This window comes from Prionailurus bengalensis, chromosome A2 (assembly GCF_016509475.1).
Source record: "Prionailurus bengalensis isolate Pbe53 chromosome A2, Fcat_Pben_1.1_paternal_pri, whole genome shotgun sequence".
Classification (NCBI taxonomy): Eukaryota; Metazoa; Chordata; class Mammalia; order Carnivora; family Felidae; genus Prionailurus; species Prionailurus bengalensis.
This window is the reverse complement of record NC_057348.1, coordinates 63,761,249-63,782,899: the sequence shown is the minus strand read 5'-3', so window position 1 is coordinate 63,782,899 and position 21,651 is coordinate 63,761,249. Positions and strand designations below refer to the sequence as shown.

The 21,651-nt window shown below is 45.9% G+C and overlaps 1 protein-coding gene across 1 annotated transcript in view; it reads right to left on the bottom strand.

Annotated features, from left to right (window-relative positions):
* Positions 1-21,651, bottom strand: part of VWC2 (von Willebrand factor C domain containing 2) — a 122,597-nt gene that overhangs the window by 78,599 nt on the left and 22,347 nt on the right. Inside the window, exon 2 of the mRNA XM_043588438.1 lies at positions 20,173-20,302. Within this exon, the coding sequence (XP_043444373.1) occupies positions 20,173-20,302 (130 nt within the window). The remainder of the gene's footprint in view (positions 1-20,172; positions 20,303-21,651) is intronic.

Genomic DNA, 21,651 nt, shown 5'->3' with positions numbered 1-21,651 from the left:
GCACCAAAACTTAAAACTTCTGCTCTCTGAAAGATGCCATTAAGAAAAGGAAAAGGAAAGGCATGGACTGAGAGAAAATTTTCACTACGTATACCAATGGATGTGTACCAACCTCTCTAAGCCAATTATAAAAATCAAACAGCTCCATAGAAAAATGAGCTGGAGATTTGAGCAGGCATTTCACGAAATAAGCAATACAAACGGGCATAAACCACGTGGAAAGAGACTCAGCATCAGTCGGCCATAAGGGACAGTCACACGGAGGTCCACTAGAGCCACCAGAATTTCTAAAATTAAACACTGCCCATGCCAAGTGTTGGCAAGGATGTGAAGTAAACGTATAATATATTTCACAAGTGCGCTGTTGACCCAGTTTTGAAGTCACGGCTGAGAACACTCAATCCCCCTTCGAAGGCAGTTGGCTAAGCTCCCATTCCAGCTCCTTCCCTTATCAGGCACTCACATTCTGGAGTTGGAATACGTACATTTCCAGCTGCCAAAGGCCCCAGTAACTCACACCCAGGAATGGCCACTCCTTATTTGGGACCATGGAATTATTCAAAATACCAACCCCCCAGGAAGCCCAGGTAGCTCCACCTAGCTAAGGGCATGCCACCTGCTGTCCACAAGGCACCTCCTGTGGCTCCAGTTTGCTGTCACCCTGTCCCTGGATGCAGCCTGCTGTGTGGCCCCACCCGGCAGCCTTCCCCTTTGGAGTTGTAAGAGTTCTGCCTTTCAACTATCTAAATTCCTTTGTGTTGTGTGTGACAGAAGTTAAACACTCACTCTTGGCAGTTCTGTTCCTGGGAATCTGAGAGAGCTTATATATGAATGTTTATAGCAGCACTATTCACACTAGCAAGAAACTGGAAACAACTCAAATATCCATCAAGCAGTCAATGGATAGACTGCAGTATATTTGTAACCGGAGTTCAATAAAATCTGATGTATCCATACAGTGGAATGTAATAAAATGTGGTATATTCACACAGTGGATGCTACTCAGCAAGAAGAAGGACAGATTTGATGCCTGCAACAACAGTGTGATGAAATCTCAAAAACCTGGCAGGTGAAAGGAACCAGACACTATGACTCATACTCTATGATTCCATTCACATGAAATTCTATAAAAAGCAAGTGAAAGGAGCGCCTGGGTGGCTCAGTCGGTTGAACGTCTGACTTCGGATCAGAGAACGTCTGATCTCGCGGTTTGTGAGTTCGAGCCCCGCGTCGGGTCTGTGCTGACAGCTCGGAGCCTGGAGTCTGCTTGGGATTCTGTGTCTCCCTCTCTCTCTGCCCCTCCCCTGCTCACATGCTATCTCTCTCTCAAAAATAAATAAATGTTTTAAAAAATATTAAAGAAAGAAAACTATTGTGACAGAAACCAGATCAACAGTTGCCTGGGAACGAGGTGTATGATGGGGACTGAGAAGTAAACTACTCAGTTAAAAAAAAGGGCTTTTAGTTACATGTAAACTAAAACCACTAAAACGATGTAAACACTAAAACTGAACTGAAAACACTATACAATCAATATGATAAAACAAAACTAATTTAACCAGGAAGGAAAATCCATACAAGCCAGTATTTCTAAGCCACCGTTTTCTTCCTAGTACTTTTTTTTAAAATCTCTACATCCAACATGGGGCTTGAACTTACAACCCCGAGATCATGCTCTTTCAACTGATCGAGACTGGTAGTACTTCTAGGACTTCTTCAACACTGACTACCCCAAGCCCAAATCCGCTTGTCAATTCTTCACAAATTTATTGTTTCTTTTTTTTTAACGTTTATTTATTACTGAGAGACAGAGAGAAACCGAGCATGAGTGAGGGAGGGGCACAGAGAGAGGGGGAGACACAGAATCCGAAGCAGGCTCCAGGCTCTGAGCTGTGAGCACAGAGCCTGATGCAGGGCTCGAACTCACAAACCGTGAGATCATGACCTGAGCCATCCAGAAGCCCCTACTGTTTGTTTAAAAGGTCAAAAGCTGCCTGCACTGGTCACATCCTCAGATCTTCGTTCTCTTGTAAGACTCCCATAAATGTGTACAAATTTAATTAAATTTGTGTGCTTTTTCTCTTGTTGATCGATCTCTGTTAGTTTTCATTTCAGACCCAGCTGGGGATCCTAAAAGGGGCAAGGAAAACGGTTTCCTCCCCTACACTAGGAATAATTATTTTTGGTATAGTTCACAAAATTCATTCTGTTAATGATATAATCTCGTTTGTGAGAGAATTTTTTAATAGTCTACTATTTTTTTTTCAATGTTTATTTATTTTTAGGACAGAGAGAGACAGAGCATGAACGGGGGAGGGGCAGAGAGAGAGGGAGACACAGAGTCGGAAACAGGCTCCAGGCGCTGAGCCATCGGCCCAGAGCCCGACGCGGGGCTCGAACTCACGGACCGCGAGATCGTGACCTGGCTGAAGTCGGACGCTTAACCGACTGCACCACCCAGGCGCCCCAATAGTCTTACTATTTTAAATGTTTCCATAAAATTACCTGGAATTTTTGTCAAGTTACATTTTATGGCTTATAAAATTGGAATTATTAGCATATTGAATTGGCTCCTCTGAAGCGTATCCTTTTAGTTGAGAAAATTCTCTCCACAGATGCTGAGATACGACACAACAAACCCAGAAAAATACGTTAAATGGAAAGACATGCTCATTTCTAATCATGGTTTGCATGGGTATGCCAAGTATTTTCATAGGTACTATCTTTATAGTAACATAGAGCAACTTTCCTCAATACCTATGTTTTAAGACAAAATTCACCAAATTTTTGTTTCTCTTGACGATTTTTTTGAGTGCTCACTGAATTCAAATGTTAGAAAAATCACAGGGCTTCTTAACTTTGTGTCATTTCTGTACAGGGTATCAAGAGATCCAATTTAGCATATGAGCTCAATCAAAATAGTCTTCCCACACACTGATATATCCCAACACACAATGATTAAGTCTGAAAATTAAATCAAACACAGTGGCGGCCCCGTTGTGCAATTTGCTGTCTCTCCAGAGCCATCTAAGTACCGTCTGGATCACAGGTTTGGTTTTCACAACGGTAACTTTCTAAAGCGCCAAAAGCTAGTTTTTTTTCTAATTTTTGAACACCGTGATTAAAGATTTTGAATGATTCTGAAAGAAATATACAGCCGAAATATAGACAATGCCGTTATTTAAAAAAAAAATACGTTGGGGCGCCTGGGTGGTTCAGTCAGTTCAACGTCCGACTTCCGCTCAGGTCATGATCTCGCGGTTCGTGGGTTCGAGCCCCACGTCGGGCTCTGTGCTGACAGCTCAGAGCCCGGAGCCTGCTTCAGATTCTGTGTCTCCCTCTCTCTGCCCCTCCCCTGCTTGTGCTCTGTCTCTCTTTCAAAAATAAATAAACATTTAAAATATACATCAAAAAACACCATTAGGCACTTACATTGACTCTACAGATCTTCCGAGATTAAACTGTTTCTGAAGAAAATCCAACTGGTGAAAGAGGCACCAACGAATCTGCCAGGTTTTTTTTTTAATTCACAAAATGATGTGCTTAGATTATTTTTAAAATATTGGCAATTACAGCTTCCATATTTATTTCTAGGATATCACAGTTTGCTTGGACGCAATAACAAATATGTGTGCCACAACGAACTTCAAATGCATTTCGACTCCACAGGTTTATTAAGTTAACAATATTATGTTTTTTTAATAATGCTCTGCTCTGCCAAGAATGTATTCATAATAGCAAACAATTATTCTACTTCCGACCTTGAACTTTTAAAAATACGTTTAGAACAGAATGAGCAATTGCTTTAGATGTTTTACCTTTGATGGAATTAATTTCCAAAAGTTTTGCTTTGATTCCAGGAACGGAATTTCAAACAAAACAAAATGAAACAAAACACACAAACAAACAAAACCCTCAGTTTGTTTTTGTTCTGAATTGATTTTCTAGCTGAAGCATAGGAGAAACTGATAGAAAAGGGACATTATTTAATTTTTGGGGGTGTGTTTTCCTTATGCTATTGGAGACAACACATTGACAGCTGTTGGTTTACCTTTTGTACGACTATAAAAACCCTGCAATGGAAAATGGGTGGTGTTCACCCAGAGTAAGTGAGCTCTCCGTGAGAATTCATGGTTCAGAGATGCACAGGTAAGCACACCTTCTATCATCACACATGTGAAATCACTGTCTTCAGACAGTCTTCTTAAACTTACTACTAACTTCTGAACTGGAAGCGATGGTTTCTTAAGCAGATTTATGTGTCCCAGTTTTTCTGTATCTGTTCAGTGAATTCACTGTGGCCCCATCAGCCAACTAGACAAAGTTTGTGAAAATTACAAGTCCATTATCAATAGTCTCGAGAAACAGAAAGTCAATACTATTTGCTAAATGCTCCCTTTCTTCATAATTTCATTCTTTTCCTTCCTCTCTCTCTCCCTCTCTCTTTTAGCTCATTGCTAATAAGATGATTAGTTGCAAAACAGGAGAGGTCCACGCTCAGCTCCAGGCTCTGGGATGGTTCATTTCTGTGCACATCAAGCACGTTCTCAGGATCTCTTATAGTGCCAGACTTCTACATGTACTTATGAGACTAGGCTTGTGTTGCTTCTTCGGGGTAGGGTTGTCAATTTTCATCTTTTTGGTAATTTCAAATGATTGATGTCTTCCAGTTGACTTAGAAACCGTAAAGGCACTGTCAGCTTAAGTCATGGAGAAGAGCTAATTCCAATGAGGTGAACTTTACTTGCATCTCAACATATGCATTAAACATACTTACATTCCTTCAGAACACAAAACAAAACCCAACTTCTCGTCAGGCTGGTTAGAATTTGTCAACATTTCACCAGTAGGTAAAAGACCCCTTTCTAACAAGCACTGGATTTCCTTTTAATTATTATTATTTTTTAAATACATTTACATTCTCTACAAAGTTCTTCTAATGTTAAGACTAGACTGGACAAAAATGGATTTCTTGAAAACAAGTATATTTTTATTCTCCCCTGCTTATAAAATCTTAATGAATGAGCCCTTCCTTCAGGCTTTTCATTACTCATGGGGCCTGGAGGGAATAACTCAATATCTTCATTATTCTGCGGCTCTTATCTGAGATAATGAACGTCAGGCTGCCTGGGTGATAATCATTTCATGGAGCCTGGGGATTGAAGCTGTTTCATGAGAGATGTTTCTGGCATTCAAGATGGTTCAGAGCCCAGAGAAGACATGGGGTCAAGGGTCAGTAAAGTATTCACAAGAGCTAAAGAGACAAAATTTCCTCCCAGGGTTTCTAGAAGCATGGTATGGTCAGTAATTCTCTCAAAGCAAGGATGGGCAGCTGGTCTCCCTCAGTTTACTTTAGTTAGATGGGATCAAGACCTCGGGGATACATAATCAAGAAACGTTATATTTTACATTTTCATCTGCCCAGCCATCCCCACCTGTGGGCATGGCAGGGGACAACGGAGTATGAAATGAGCAAGTTCTGTCCCCTAGCCCTGGGGCTGTCCACTGCCACTTGGGAAAGACCAGGCCAACAAAGGATGGCTCCTCAGGGTGGTGGATGCCGGGGGAGGGGTGTCTGAGAACAGGCCGGTAAGGAGTTTTGGCACTGGTCCTTGAAGACAGACGGGGTTTTGCTTCTTCCAGAAGGGCTGCAAGGCATTTCAGGTGAACTGAGCAACCAGGGAAAAGCAGGGGTAGGAATGTGCCCACAGGTCTGTGTACATTCACCACAGGGAAGGCAGGTAGAGGGAGACGGGGCGGGGGTGCTCTGTGGACAAGCTGGGAAGCTGTGTGGGCACTGAGCCTTTCCTTCCAAGGGGCCATGGAGAGGGCTCCAAAAATCTAACTGCTAGGAGATAAATGAATTTGCGGTTTTCAGGGGGAAATGTGCCACACTTTTTCTAAATACAGTTGACCCTTAAACAACATGGAGGTCATGGGCACGGACAATCCACACAGTCGAAAACCTGCATATAACTTTTGACTTTCCTGAAACTTGACTACAAAGAGCCTACTGTTGACCCAAGGCCTTACCAATGACATGAACAGTTGATGGATGCATATTTTGTATGTTATATGTAGTATATACTGTATTCTTATAATAAAGTAAGCCAGAGAAAAGAAAACGTTTTTCAGAAAATTGTAAGGAAGATGGGGCACCTGGGTGGCTGGGTTGGTTGAGCGTCCGATTTCGGCTGAGGTCACTATCTCGCGGTTTTTGTGTTCAAGCCCCATGTTGGGCTCTGTACTGACAGCTCAGAGCCTGGAACCTGCTTCAGATTCTGTGTCTCCCTCTCTCCCTGCCCTTCCCTTGCTCTCTGTTTCTCTCTCTCTCTCTCTCTCTCTCTCTCTCTCTCAAAAATAAACATTAAAAATTAAAAAAAAAAAGAAAATTAAAAGGAAGAGAAAAGGCATTAGAGTCCTGTACCATGTTTATTGAAAGAAAATCTCTGAAGTGTGCAGTTCAAACCCGTGTTGTTCAAGGGTCAACTGTATCAATCACATTTATTTTATGTGCTAAGGCATTTCCTCTGATTTAAATAATAGAAGTTTTAAAATTTTCTAAAGGTACATGTGTGTGTATACATACCATTTGGTCTGTTTCCTTTTTTAAGTTTATTTATTTGGAGAGAGACACAGACAATGCAAGTGGGAGAGAGAGGGGCAGAGAGAGAATCTTAAGCAGGTTCCGCACTGCCAGCACAGAGCCTGATTCGGGGCTCGAGCCCACGAAGAAGCCGTGAGATCGTGATCTGAGAGGAAACCAAGGGTCGGACGCTTAACCGATTCGGCCACCCAGGCACCCCTGATCTGGTTCCTTTTAGAGATGAGCAAAGTGAGACCCAGATGTGTTCGGTGGAACCATCAGCAGCCGCGGTGGCTGGAACCAAAGCCAGCAAGCCTGCCGAGGGCTCCAGGCTGTCTTGGGGATTCTCAGATCCCCCTGCCCGGCTTTTATGTGTCTCTCGGTCTGCATGAGTGGGAGGTGACAGGGGGCCTTCTGTCTGTGGATCTGCAAAGAATAACTGCGTACTTTCGTTTTAAGCGATTATCTTGTTAATTTACAAAATGACTTAACGCTGGAAAATGGGAAAGACAAGAAAACCTGTGAACTGACAGAGCAAAGAACACTGTTCTTTCTGTGCACCCAAAACGGACTGCTGAATAATGACCTCGGAGACATTTATGCATTAATCCCAAAGAATAATCGAATGTTAGCCCTCTAGGGCCCTCTAAGTCACCTGGTCCGGTCCATACCTGAATTCGGCACCACGGACTCTGGACGCTTTTGAGGCACTGTTCCAACAGTCAGAAGCAATTCTGTCAGCCTTTCCGTGGCCACCCACGCACCGTAGCCTTTCTCGCAGAGGTGACCTGCATGCAAACGCACCAGCATTTGGGGGTTCTCGAGGGTGGAATCTAAAATATACCTACCGTGGTCCGCTCCTCACATGACCACAGAGTTGTTCAAACAATGGCTACTGTCCCCCCCCCCCCCCCCGCGATGTTCGGAGCATTCGAGTCACAACACAGGTTAAAATACAGACCGTCTCTTCAGGGGCCTACATTTCTTATGATCTATGACATCTGATTGCTTCTCATTAAAGAATTGGTGATATTTTTCTCCCATCTGATAATGCTTTACTCCATGATGGGTGATGTGCTTTTAGTAGACTCTCCACAAATGTGATTAAAGATAAATTCCGTACACAGCTGTCAGGGTTACCAAATTGCAACCCCTCTTAAGTGAAGGCATTTGTTTTGGAAAAGATGAGATACAATTTTCAGAACTGGTGGTTTATGGCTCCCTCCTGGGGTAATGGGCTCTTTTATACCTGAAGTTTATCTTCCTGAAAGACAAATAAAACGTGTGGGTTTTCTGTTAGCGAAAGAGCAGAATGTGTCTACTGATCAACAAAGAGAGTATTTTATATCCCCTCGTGCACCCGCTGGAAGTCCTCGCAGAGAATATTCATTGGCTCATTCTCCTGGAGACGGAGACGGATTAGGGAAGCCATCCACGGGGCTCCTTATCCTCACAACGTCAGCCTATTTCTACCAGAATGCATCCCATGTAAGCGTTCTGGATGCGGTTCAAGCTACCTCTGGTAATGGAGCCATTGATCACCCCATGGATGTGGTGAAGATATCTGCCTGCTTTGGAATGAATGGCTTTATTGTATATTGTGACAACTGATTTCCCTTTTGCTGAGGACACGGGCTGGGAATATTTTAGGCCACCGTATTAATGACCAAGCAGCTTTTAGCAGATGAATGACGGCCAAAGACTATGAATGGATCATCTTCTAGAGGGCAGAGGGCCCTGCATGTGAGGCACCACTGGAAACCAAACCTCTTCTAAGGCCGGGAAACTACCGCCGTGCTTCTGGTACAGCTTCCGGGGCTCCATGCAAAACAATCTGGCGATGGCTTTACTTTTTAGAGTTACAACCGGACGTGGGGCTCTAGGAGGCCGCAAACAGTCCTGAGCCTTCGCTCCGCGGAACGTGTTGATGTGTTCAACCCTCACGCCAACCCTGCAGGGCACCCACGGGTTGTCCCCCCATCTGCAGGGGAAGAAACGGAAGTCGCTAAGAAAATTAAACAAGGGGACAGGGATTCACCTGGGAAGTCACATCTGCTTAGCTCCAAAGCCAGGATTTCCACACTGCGGCTTCAAAACATTTAGTCTCACTTGACCACTTGAAATGCCGAGCAAAGCCTTTGTCTTCCAATGGAGCCTACTACGTCCTTTTCCAAGGGTTCCCAGCCCCACACCCAGAATGAATGCTGCAGTTTAAATATATTTGTGCCAAATAAGTAAATAAATAAATAAATTTGTGCCACTTCCGTCCTAAAGACTCTTCTCGGGCGCCTCACTGCCTTGGGACTTAATCTGACCTCGCATGTGGCAGCAAGGTTCTCGTGTGTGCCCCAGCTCTCTCCTACCTCCAAGGCTTGTGGGACTATCCCAGCCCCTAACCGGGTGCCTTGGCTCCTGCCCAGGACCCCAACTTTTGGTTCCTCCTGCTTCTAGAGCCCCCAGAGTGCTCCTCTCTCCTCTCCCATGTGCTTCTCAGCTCAGGAGTGGCAGGGGCGGCGGGGGGGTCCTGGTTCCCTCACAGGATCTGTGTTTCCAGAACTCTTCCCTTCTGCCAATGTATCTCCTGTAGCACACAGTGAGGATCAGTCAGTATTATGACCACTTCTAAACCCATCATGTGATGTAACTGTTACAAGATATCCACGTATGTAGCCATGTGTCCATTACACAAGTACAAAAAGGGTGCAGAGAAATCAAGCTGCTTGATCAAGCTTCTACTCTGGACACCTCACTGGATTACCGGGCAGGGCAAGAACTCCTTCTCACATCGATGACTTTCAGAACCATTTAAATCCTGTTCAAAGCGATCTTGTTAAGAAGGCAGCAAAGCATAACACGTTGTGGAAAAAAATGCCACGAGACATTTCAGGGTTTAGGTGCCCGCTATTAAAAACAATAAGCAACAATTTCTATAAATTAAATTAACAAAAGGTTTAGCAAGGTTATCACAAAACCAGAAGCTTTTGCTCACGTGCACGACCTTCTGTAAAACGTGATGATACGCATCACAATCATAAAAATGTTCCAAACCTTTGACCTGATCATCTCACTGCTGGGAATTTATCCAAATGAAATGATTCAAAAACAAATAAGGGCCACGCACACGGTCATGTTTACTGCAGTCTCACTCAGGTTTTCCCCTCTCCCTCGCCGTGGTCATCATAAATCCGAGCAAAGTAGCAGACGCAAGTTATTTACAGGACAACGTCCCCTCTACACTATGAGCTCATTACAGGCAGGCACCATAACTTGCCTCATCTTTGGGTCTGCAGTAAAATAAATAGGAATTGACTCAAGGTTTTATAAAAGCAACACACGCAGGGGCACACACGCGCACATACACACACACACACACGCTTCTCTCCAATAATCCGAAAGAAGAGCCAATTATTCAACAAAAGAACATATTTAATTATGGTGTCTCCCCAATTCTTACATCAGACTTCAAGGTGATTAGGAGATGTGGCTTTGGAGAAGCAACAGTGAAATTAACTTTCTGTAAGAAGTAGGCCAGAGAGGGGCGCCTGGGGGGGCTCAGTCGGTTAAGCATCCAACTTCGGCTCGGGTCATGGTCTCAAGGTTCTTGGGTTCATGCCCCACGAAGAGCTCTGTGTGGACAGCTCGGAACCTGGAGCCTGTTTCAGATTCTGTGTCTCCCTCTCTCCGTCCCTCCCCTGCTCGCACTCTGTCTCTCTCGCAAGAATAAATAAACATTAAAAAAATCAAAAACGAAAAATAAAAAAAGCAGGCCAGAGAAGGTTTTCCAGGTGAGGACAGTTGAACACATGTCTGCACCAAGAAGGGATACAAAAAAGGGACACCAGGTCTGGTCCTCAGCAAGATCAAAGGTCCCATGTAAAGGAGAAATGGCCAAACCTGGTGGACACTAGTTTGTGACCCGAGTCCCTGCTTTGTCTGAAATTGATGACCAAATGCAGTTCAGTCCGACTTTAGGAAACATATCAAAAATTAAAAAAAAATTTTTTTTTAATCTGCTTTCATACACTTTCTGTCTAGAAGTTTACAAGTACCGCATACTTAACTCAGAAAAACAATTCTTCGTAATAATCAGGTAGCAACCACTGTGGGCCGGTCTGCGTCTGGCTTGGTTTATTCACCTTACAGATCAGATTCTGTCCCAATGTTTACAAACCAAAGTGTCCTTTTAAGCTGCTCGCAAATTTACAAAGAAGAGCTGCTAATGCAAAGGTCTCAGGAGGAGTGGAAGCGAAGTAAGCTCCTGAAGTCAAGCACTCACCCCCTCTCCATCCCTCCTCTTTCCCTAACTTGTCAGAAAGGAGAAGACCCAGGAGGGATTGGGGTTTCTCTGATGACCCAGAGAATCTGAGCCTGGAAGGTACAACCTCAAACCCAGAGCGTTAGGTAGGGGAGTGAGGGGACGTCCAAAAGCTTCCCTCCAAAATAAATAATTGATGCTCGCTGGGCTTTATGAGGATTAATGGCATGCCATCCGACTTGTTATTCCCACAGCACCAGAATGTAGGCAAAACAGAAGGCATGTTGGCACTCTGGTCATTTTGATCTATGCTGGGAAATGCTGACGGAAGTTGAATGAAACTTGGGCATTTGTAAAACACAAAATTCACTTATGGATCATTCTTTGAGTGGAACTTGGACATTTGTAAAAAAAAATTCATTTATGGATCATTCTCCAGCAAATTGTTCACTAGGAAGTCACTTCCTCTGAAAAGCAGCATTGTGGCGTATCCCTCTTGGCAGGTCAGATTTATTACCCTTCTCGCTCTTGCTTTGGCTGCTGGGAAGCTCAGAGTCGAACCTGCTGTCCACCTGCAGGGGCACATGTGTCGGCGGGTGGAGACCACAGATCGGGGCAGCCTTTTGACTTGCCATGCGGTTGTTTCTCTCTGCACTGGTGTTTCAATGTATAAAATATTACTACGTGTTATATATTTCCAGAAACTCTAAAATGTCCAGAGAAACACCAAGTGTAAAAGAATGCATCCGGAAATGCATCCAATTCTCCGAATGATCTCATTCGTGTCTAAAACCTCACAGGTCCTCTGTGTGCTTCTTTCTCCTTACCCTTGACCAGGAGGACGTATCAAAGGAGAGAAAAAACCGTTGCGTCTGAAACAGGTGGTTCTCGAAGGGAGGTCCCCACACCGGCAGCAACAGAAACACCCAGGAGCATGGCGGCTCTTGATCTCTGGGTCGGGAGTTCAAGCCCCAGAATGGGTGCAAAGCTTTAAAAACATGCAAATTCTCACAGCGCCTGGGTGGCTCAGTCGGTTAAGCATCAGACTCTTGATCTCCGCCCAGGTGGTGATGCCACGGTTCGTGAGTTTGAGCCCTGAGTCGGGCTCTGTGCTGACAGTGCAGAGGCTGCTTAGGATTCTCTCTCTCTCTGCCCCTCCCTTGCTCATGCGCTCTCTCTCTCTCTCTCTCAAAATAAATAAAAACTTAAAAAAAATTTAAAAACAAATGCAAATTCTTAGACCCCAGGCCAAACCTTCCGGATCAGGAACTCTGGGGGTGGAGCCCAACTGGTCCATGTTTTAGCAAGTCCTGGAGGCAATTCTGATGCCCACCATGGTTTAGCTGGGTGAAAGGTGCATCCCGGAGCCTGGGATCCCTGCAGAGCACGGTAGGTGCAGCAGACCCGCAGGCACCCAGTGACCTCTGTTCTCACATTCTCCCTGCATTCACAGCCCCAGGTCCCGGGAAGCTGAATCATCAAAAGGAAGAGTCTAGAATGACGAGGAGAAGCAACACTTGAAGGAGGCAGAGAGGTACCTATAGCACAAGCGAGGAAAAATCAAACGGCGGTTGTGTGTGGGGAGCTCGACTACGGACAGGGTAAGTGCATCCGAAGCCACCCGCCAGTTTCCTGGCTTTGTATTCCTCTGTTTCTCCCTGACTGCCTTTTTCACGTTAGATAAATATTTTTAGTGGGCCATGTTGAGTTCCTTTGTTGATTTTAATTAGTGTTCGAAGAATTCAAATACCCACCCGAATTTATGACAGTCTACTGTGGATTCACAGTAATTTAATTTCACTAAAACAGATCCAAGTTTTTTCCCCTCTCATGTCTGCTCTAGAAGTAGGCCCTGTCACACAGCTGCAATGTTATGGAAGTAGACGAGGGGGACAGCAGCTCAGTGTGCAAGCCTCGGGGACAAGACTTGTCTCTCTGATCAGTGGAAGGAGGAGAAGGACACTGAGGTCCAAAGAGAGTTGCGAATCCCCATCACCTTTTTCCTCTCTTTTTTTATCTCTCCACGTGGTTTCTATGTGTTGGAATTGTCTAGTCATTTATCAGAAAGATATATTCCATTTCCCCCCAAATATATGGGCTGCTTTGCCCTGGCTTAAGAAGTGTTGTTTGATGAACGGCGTTTCTTAATTTTAACAAAGTCCAATTTACCAATCCTTTCATCGTGGTGAATATCTTGAGTGTTCTCTTAAGTTAATCTTTCCCTACTCAAAATCCTAAAGACGGTCTCCTATGTTTTCCTCTCTAAGAGTATTATTATTTTATTTTTTTTTTAATTTTTTTTCAACGTTTATTTATTTTGGGGACAGAGAGAGACAGAGCATGAACGGGGGAGGGGCAGAGAGAGAGGGAGACACAGAATCGGAAACAGGCTCCAGGCTCTGAGCCATCAGCCCAGAGCCTGACGCGGGGCTCGAACTCAGGGACCGGGAGATCGTGACCTGGCTGAAGTCGGACGCTTAACCGACTGCGCCACCCAGGCGCCCCGAGTATTATTATTTTAACTTGCCTATCTAAATGCTATTTGGAATTTTTTTTTTCAACAGTGTGACGCAAAAGGCAAGGTACCTCCTACCTTCTACCCAATCAACCTAGCACCATTTGTTGGAACGATTCCCCACAGTACTGCGGTATCAGCATAATCTCATGATCTTTATTTCTGGGTCTTTTCTGATTCTATCCTGCTCTCATTGGTCAGTCTTTTTATCTTTGGGATGTTCATTACGTTCACAGTGTACCTGTTCCAGCTTTTGTGGTTCTCCTTCAGTATTTCCCTGGCTACTCTTTAACATTTACGTTCCCGTGTGGATTTGAGAATCGGTTTGGTAATATCCACACACGTGCACAGACACCACTGGGCTTTTTTACCGGAATTGTGCTGAACCAATAGCTAAATTTGAGGCAGGCTGACGTTTTTACATTGCTGACTCTTCCAGTTATGAACATGGTACATCCTTCCACTTACTTAGGCCTTTTTTCATTTCTTTCAATAAAGCTTTAAGGTTTTTAACTGTGGCGGGGCGCCTGGGGGGTTCAGTCGTTAAGCGTCTGACTCTTGATTTCAGCTCAGGTCACAGTTTCATGGTTCATGAGATCAGGCCCCATGTCAGGCTCTGTGCTGTCAGCACGGAGTCAGCTGGGGATTCTCTCTCTTTGATTCTCTCTGCCCCTCCCTTGCTCTCTGTGTCTCTATCTCTCTCAAAATAAATAAAATTTTTAAAAATATTTCAAAAAAATTTTTAACACTTATTTTTGAGAGACCCCGAGAGAGAGACAGAACACAAGTCGGGGAGGGGCAGAGAGAGAAGGAGACACAGAATCTGAAGCAGGCTCCCAGCTCTGACCTTTCAGCACAGAGCCTGATGCGGGGGTTGAACTCATGAACCGCAGAGCCAAAGTCAGATGCTTAACCAACTGAGCCACCCAGGCACCCCTAAAAAAATATTTTTAACCATGGCAATCTTGCCAAATTGTGTTAGATTTACTTCTAGGTATTTAATATTCATGATGTTACTTGAAAGACTACCTTTTAATTCATTTCTATTTGCTGCTGGTATATAGAAATGCCACTGATTTTTACATATTTATTTTGTACAACAACTCCGTATCAAGTATTAATTCTGATATTTGTAGTTTCCTTTATATTTTTAATGGACAAAATCATTTATCTTTAAATAGTGAAACACTTTAAAAGTATTTCCGTAAGATTGGTGTTATTTTTTTGGTAAAGATTTTGGAAAGATTCAATGGTGAGGCCAAATGATAGTAGGTTTTTCCTTGTAAGAAGGATCTTGGTATGAGTATCTCTCTCTCTCTCTCTCACACACACACACACACACACACACACACACCATTCAGTTCTGTCCAACTCACTACTTGTGGTTTAATCAAGATCTTTTCCTATTCTCTGAAATACACGGGAGAAAAAAAAACTAATTCTTAGTGCTTCTCACAACATTTTCACAAAAGTGCCTCCAATCATTTAAAGTCTCAGTATTTTTCTTTTTTTTTTCTTTTCTTCTTTTTTAAATTTTTTTTTTTCAACGTTTATTTATTTTTGGGACAGAGAGAGACAGAGCATGAATGGGGGAGGGGCAGAGAGAGAGGGAGACACAGAATCGGAAACAGGCTCCAGGCTCTGAGCCATCAGCCCAGAGACTGACGCGGGGCTCGAACTCAGGGACCGCGAGATCGTGACCTGAGCCGAAGTCGGACGCGCAACCGACTGCGCCACCCAGGCGCCCCAGTCTCAGTATTTTTCTTAAAAATTTTATAAAAGTTTTCATTTCCTTCCCCCCCAAAAGCCATATTTATTTTCTCGTGGAAATACAGTTGCAAAAAACTAGTCGGCCCTGGAACAGTGCAGGGGTTTACCCCTGTGCAGTCACAAATCTCTGTATGACTTTTGACTCCCCCCCCAAAACTTCACCACTCACAGCCTACGGGCTGACCAGAAGTCTTACTGATAGATCACACAAGGAGTCGATTAACACATATTTTATATGTTGTATGTATTAAATGTCATACTCCTGAAGTTAGCTGGAGAAGAGAAAATGTTAAGAAAATCACGAGGAAGCAAAAACGCATTTATAGAACTGTCCTAGGTTTACTGGGAAAACATCTGTATGGAAGTGGACCCACAGTTTAAACCTGGGTCAGTCAAGGGTCAACTGTATTGTCAGAAGCACGGATACTCCAGCGAGATACACCACCTTTGTACTCAGGGCCTTATGCTCCTGGAAGTGCGTTGTACTACCTCGGATATGTTCTTCCCCTTCAGACAATCAGAGCTGATCCTAACAAGGCCCAGAGTCAAGGTCATGCCCCACTTGCATGCATGTAGGGGAGCACATAGGTGCAGAACAGAGTCTCCCGATCTCCAATGTGGCAAAGCGTCTGAGACAAAGGGGCTTTACTGGAACGAGTGCTGTGAACCTCATCTGTGAAGTGCGCCTGTTACCAGAGCGCACCTGACATCTTGAAAGTCCGTCTAAATGATATTCACTGTTTGCATCACTGTGAAAAGGGGGGAGAAAAAAAACGCAGTGCCACCCAAACCATTTTATCAAAAGAAAATCCCTGGGAGACTGGTCTACACAAGTCACCAAAGTGAATATATTAAGTGCACTTGATTTGTGATCATTTATTTATGCCCCATGCAATCCAGGTTTCAAACTTTTGCTCCCTTGACGCAAGTGACTTTGACAGCTTGCAACTCAACTGTAATTTTCCTTCTGTCGGGAGAAGGAGGTATTTAAGGCGATAGGTCAAAACATTAGAGTATGCAGAGTAAAGGCCTGTTTACTGAGATCAAGACTTAAAACCTTCCTTATTCCATCCAAGCTATGTCTATCCAAGCATTGAATTTTTTATAAGGCGCCGGTTTTTTAATATATTTTTTTAATGTTTATTTTTGCGGGGGAGGGGCAAGCAGGGGAGGGGCAGAAAAGGAAGGGAAGAGAGGATCCTAAGTAGGCTCCGAGCTGTCAGTGCAGAGCCTGATGCAGGGCTCGTACTCATAAACCATCAGATCACGACCTGAGTCAAAGTCAGATGCTCAACCGACTGAGCCACCTGGGAGCCCCACACATTGTTTTTGATGTCCTAGAATCTGGGATTCCATGTGTAATTTTTTCTTACAAAAACATGGTTTTATGTGTGTGCGTGGCAGGGATGAACTCTAAATTATTCACTAATCTCGGTCATTGATTACAGAGAACTCATGCGCACTAGAAACTCTTCATTTCTCAAGTCAATTTTTTGCTAGGAATGTCAAACGCCATTTAATCTGTGAAGGTCAGAATACCCTATGGCCATTGGCGGCTGAAAAACCACATTCTATCTGGAGAATATGGTGTAGCAAAACTTACTAGCATTTATACGATTAGGCACATTTAAATTTCTTCCTACTTGTACGCCTGAAAATAAAAAAGTTGTTGATGTTCTGACATAATTGGATCAAAACCTTTTAATACAAATCCTTCTAGAATCTGTAATCCTTCTTGAATCTGGTTTTAAAAAGCATATTTCTGCTCCTTCTAAGACTCTCGAATACACCATCCCCAAATCCTGCTTTATTCCATTCCATGCTGTCTCTCAAAGTAAGAATCCTTCAAATTTTAACATACGCACACCAGTAAGGAATTGGTTCAAAAACACACTGTGACTGCCACAGGGGCGGGGTGGGGAGTTGGGAGGGATAGGTGAAGGGGTTCCAGAGGTACAAACTTTCAGTTATAAAATCCATGTCAAAGGGGCGCCTGGGGGGCTCAGTCGGTTAAGCATCTGACTTTGGCTCAGGTCATGATCTCACGGTTTGTGGGTTCGAGCCCCGCGTCGGGGTCTGTGCTGACAGCTGGGAGACTGGAGCCTGCTTCAGATTCTGGGTCTCCCTCTCTCTCTCTGCCCCTCCCCTGCTCATGCTCTGTCTCTCTCGGTCTCAAAAACAAAACAAACATTAAAAAAAATTAAAATCCATGTCATGGAGATGAAAAAAAGATAATTTCTTTTGTTTAATGTGTATTTATTATTTTGAGAGAGAGAGAGAGATGCAAGCAGGGGAAGAGCAGAGAGAGAGGGACACACAGAATCCGAAACAGGCTCCAGGCTCTGAGTTGTCAGCACAGAGCCCAATGCTGGGGCTCGAGCCCACGGACTGCAAGATCACGACCTGAGGTGAAGTTGGACGCTCAACCAACTGAGCCACCCAGGCGCCCCCTGAAAAAAGATAATTTCTAAAGATAGTTCTCTGACTCTATACCTAACCGGGATAAATCCTAAGAGTAAAAAGAACTGCAAAGAAAGATCTTGAACTTTACTCAGTAGGCTTCATGCTGGTGATGGCATAAATAGAAGGTCTCCAGTGTACATTATGGGAAAGAACAAAGTAGGAGATGTATGGATGGCATAGGGTTACAGACAGACATGGGGAAAAGCAAGGATAAAGACAGAGGTCAAAAGAGATACAGCAAAATGGCAAAACGTTAGCCATAGGTAAATATTGTGAAAGGTATACACCTGTTCGTTGTGCCATTATAAATGGTTTTAAACCTTTATACAGTTTCATGGATTGGATGGAGTGTCTGGGTGGCTCAGTGGGTGAATTCAGCATCCGACTCTTGATTTCAGCTCAGGTCATGATCTCACAGTTCGTGGGATCAAGCCCCAAGTTGGGCTCTGTGCTGACAGCACGGAGCCTGCTTGGGATTCTCTCTCTCTCTCTCTCTGTCTCTCTCTCTCTCTGCCCCTTACTCGCTCATGTGCCCATGTGTACTCTCTTTCCCTGTCAAAATAAACATTTTTAATGTGTTTATTTTTGAAAGACAGAGAGAGAGAGAGAGAGCAGGTGAGCAGGGGAAGAGTGAAGAGAGAGGGAGACAGAGGATCCAAAGCAGACTCTGTGCTGATGGCAGTGAGCCCGACACAGGGCTCAAATTCATGAACTGAGAGATCATGACCTGAGCTAAAGTCGGATGCCTAACTGACTGACCCACCCAGGCACCTTTAAATAAACTTATTTTTTTTAAGTTTCAGGGATTGAAAATTCCTCAGAGATTGAAATCCCATCTTCTCATCTTTCAGAAACATCCAAAGATTCCCTATCAAACTCCAAAACTTTGTTTCTGATCATGCGTGGCAAGAGAAATAACAGTATCTTAGATACTTAAGAGACCAGATCTGTGGGCAACCCATATTTAAATCAATCACTAAACAGCACTGACTCAACAAGAGGTTACTTGTGCAGTACACAGCCCTGCACTCAGCCCCTGAGCTGGTGCTGCAGCCTAGAGATGAGCCGCCCTCATCTCCGACGGACCCCAGGCACCGACCCACGCCTCTGCAGGTTTCCTTCACTCCACACCCCAGCGAGGGCCGCCAGCCTCTCTAGCAGCCTCTCCTTCCCCACCCCGAATCCATTCCTGCCGGTTCTAACAGACCCTAGCAGAGAAAGCCACACTGATGCCCTTCCCACCCCGCAGCTGTCTGTGTGACCTGATTTTGCAAAGAGCTTAGTCTGTGCTCAAACGCCCACCCTCCTGCTCGATCGCATGGAATCTCGTGGCATCATGTCCCGTGGTTTTCGTTCTTCACGATTAACACACACAGAACAGCGACCCCACGGAAAGCGCGCTCTACAAGAGCTCTAACGCTGTCCGCTTACGTTCAAAAGGCCATGCAAGCCACGCCTCCACAGGGTGGCCCTTTCCACCCCAAACGCAGCGAGCTTGGTCTTCCTGGACTATCCTTCTTCCCCAGAAACTCGACTCCCTCTCCTGCACGTGTATCATGGTGGTGAAGTCCGGTACCTGCGTCTACCTCGCGAAGGGCATCGCGGCACCCCACCACCCAGGCGGTTTTGACTGGCACGACTGCAGAACCTGAGCATCGTCTCAAACACCGGCCACCTGCAAAGCCCGCATCGCACAGCTTCCAGCTCGGGCCTACAACCCCAGAGCGACGCCCCTCCCCTGAAACGCTCAGGCCGGGGGAACTGCTTTCGCCTCTCTGAGCCAATCTGCGGCCGTGGCCAGGAGCCCTCAGGCCACGCCCTGGGGCCCTGCAGACATCAACGGAGCCCTCTCGCAGGGGCGGGACTCGAACTCCTGAAGATGTGGTCATGAAGCCAGAGTCCGCTCGCTTCCAGCTCAACGGCTTTACCACGCTGTCCTCTTGAGCCATCTCTCGGCCCACTCCCCCTGGGAACACCCTCCTGTCACATCCCCTCTTCCAGTGCGGCGCCCAGAACGGCGCTCAGTACTTCGGGTACAAAGTACTTCTCGTTATTCAGGATGAGGAAAACGCTGTCCCTTCATAAATTATGATCAAGGACATCCTGCCGTTTCTTCTCCGTAAACCAGACGAGGCTTTTGATCTACCACGGGCTCTCACCGGAGAGGAGGTTTCTCTTCCTGCCTGATTTACTTATGAAAAATATTCAATTATGCTCCCGGTTTAATTCACTTAGTAATGAAAAGCAAATGAGCCCGGCCGGCCTGTTTGATTTGTCTTGGAAGGAGAGAAACTGCTTTGCAAGAACAAACAAAGTTAAATTAAAATGAACGACTCTCCTCACTCTGGAAATCGAAATTCTCCACAAAGCACTTCTCGATGCCCTAGAACACGGGGCCGAGCCCAACTAGAGACAGCACGCCTCCTGACTGTCCCCTGGGGCCAGCGGCCACGTGCTGGGCCCGCGAGGGTGCGTGGACACACATCCCAACTCACTCATGCACGCGGCTTTGTGTTTCACGGACCACGAAGCAGGCGGTAAACACGTGCAGGACGCGGCCCCGTCGACGGGCGTCTCGCTTACCATTTTTGCAGATGGGGCAGCACTGGTCAGGCTCGTACACGGGGTCCACACACTCCGTCTGTGGACACGCGGACACTGTGCACAGCACCTCTCCGTTGGCTTCGCAGCGGCACCGCTCACACGGAGACACCTGGAACACAAGCCCACGGTTGGGTCAGACCTCCCTCCTGTCCTCCTTACCATACAGACTCGTGTCTTCCTTCCCCCCAGACTTCCTTGGAAGACCCCCCACCCCGCCATGGTTTAAGAATGTAAAAAATTATCCAGAGGCGCCTATGAGACTCAGTCGGTTAAGCGCCCGACTCCTTGGTTTCGGCTCAGGTCGGGATCTCAAGGTTGGTGAGTTCAAGCCCCGAGCTGGGCTCTGCAATGACAGTGTGGAGCCTGCTTGGGATTCTCTCTCCCTCCCTCTCTCTCTCTCTCTCTTTGTTGCTGGCTCTCTGCTCCACTCCCACTTGGATGCTTTGTCTCTCTCAAAACAAACAAATTTTTTTTTTTAAGTTAAAAAAAGAAGTATGCAGCCCAGTGGTTTGCAAAGTGGGAACAAAACCAGAGTGCCAGAGCAGAGACCGGCTCCTTTGGGGGCACCTGGCCTGTCCCTCTCAACCCTGTGCGGAGAGGCCGTGACTTAGTGACCCACACCTTGTGCCTTTTTACCAGCTTTCTTCTGAAGACAGGTCTTTCTTTCCACGTTGAACGGACGATTCACCTTATCGAATTCTTGCCTCATCGTCATGCAAGTGAGCCGCGGTCCCCCACCCCTGCCACGTGCCACCCGGCTAGCCTGGGACACTCCCATGTTTGCACGGAGTAGACAGGAAGGGGAAGGGGCAAGAAGAGGAGGGACCTGGCCCGGCCCGGAGCTGTGTGGATATGACCTCACTTGACCCCCACGGCAGCACTAGGTGCCCGCTCCTGCACCACGGCCCCCCGTGCTGATCAGGAGGCTGAGGCTCAGGTGACAGGCAGTTGGCCAAGGACGGACCTTGTGTGAGAGCCCAGGTGGTCCCCCCTCCAGTCTCCTGCCCCAGGGCTCTCCGTCCATCACCCAGGGCAGCTGCGGCCCTCTCTGTGCTGGGCTGGCGCTTGCCTCGCTGTACTTGTGGCCACTGGCCCAAATTCCTCCTTCTGGATCATTCCAATCAAGCACAATAGCATTCCTGGAAAGGCTGCACGCCCCCAGCTCCCCATCCCGCCATAGCCACAGCCCACACCGTGATGGATTTTTTTCCTGGAAATCCCCGACACGGGGATCCGTCACCTGGGTTGACCCAGGACAAAGCAGAAACAGCAGATGCAGACTCAGCAGGGGGATGCAGACGCAGATGCGACGTGGAAACGTGCCTTAAAGGATCGTGGAGCGGGAAGGTGACACACTCACGGAGCGTCCCGGGGCGGGGGCCCCAGGTGACCGACCGTGCTGCACCCACCACCCAGCCGGCGCACGTGACGTGGACAATGCTAACGATGCTCACGGAT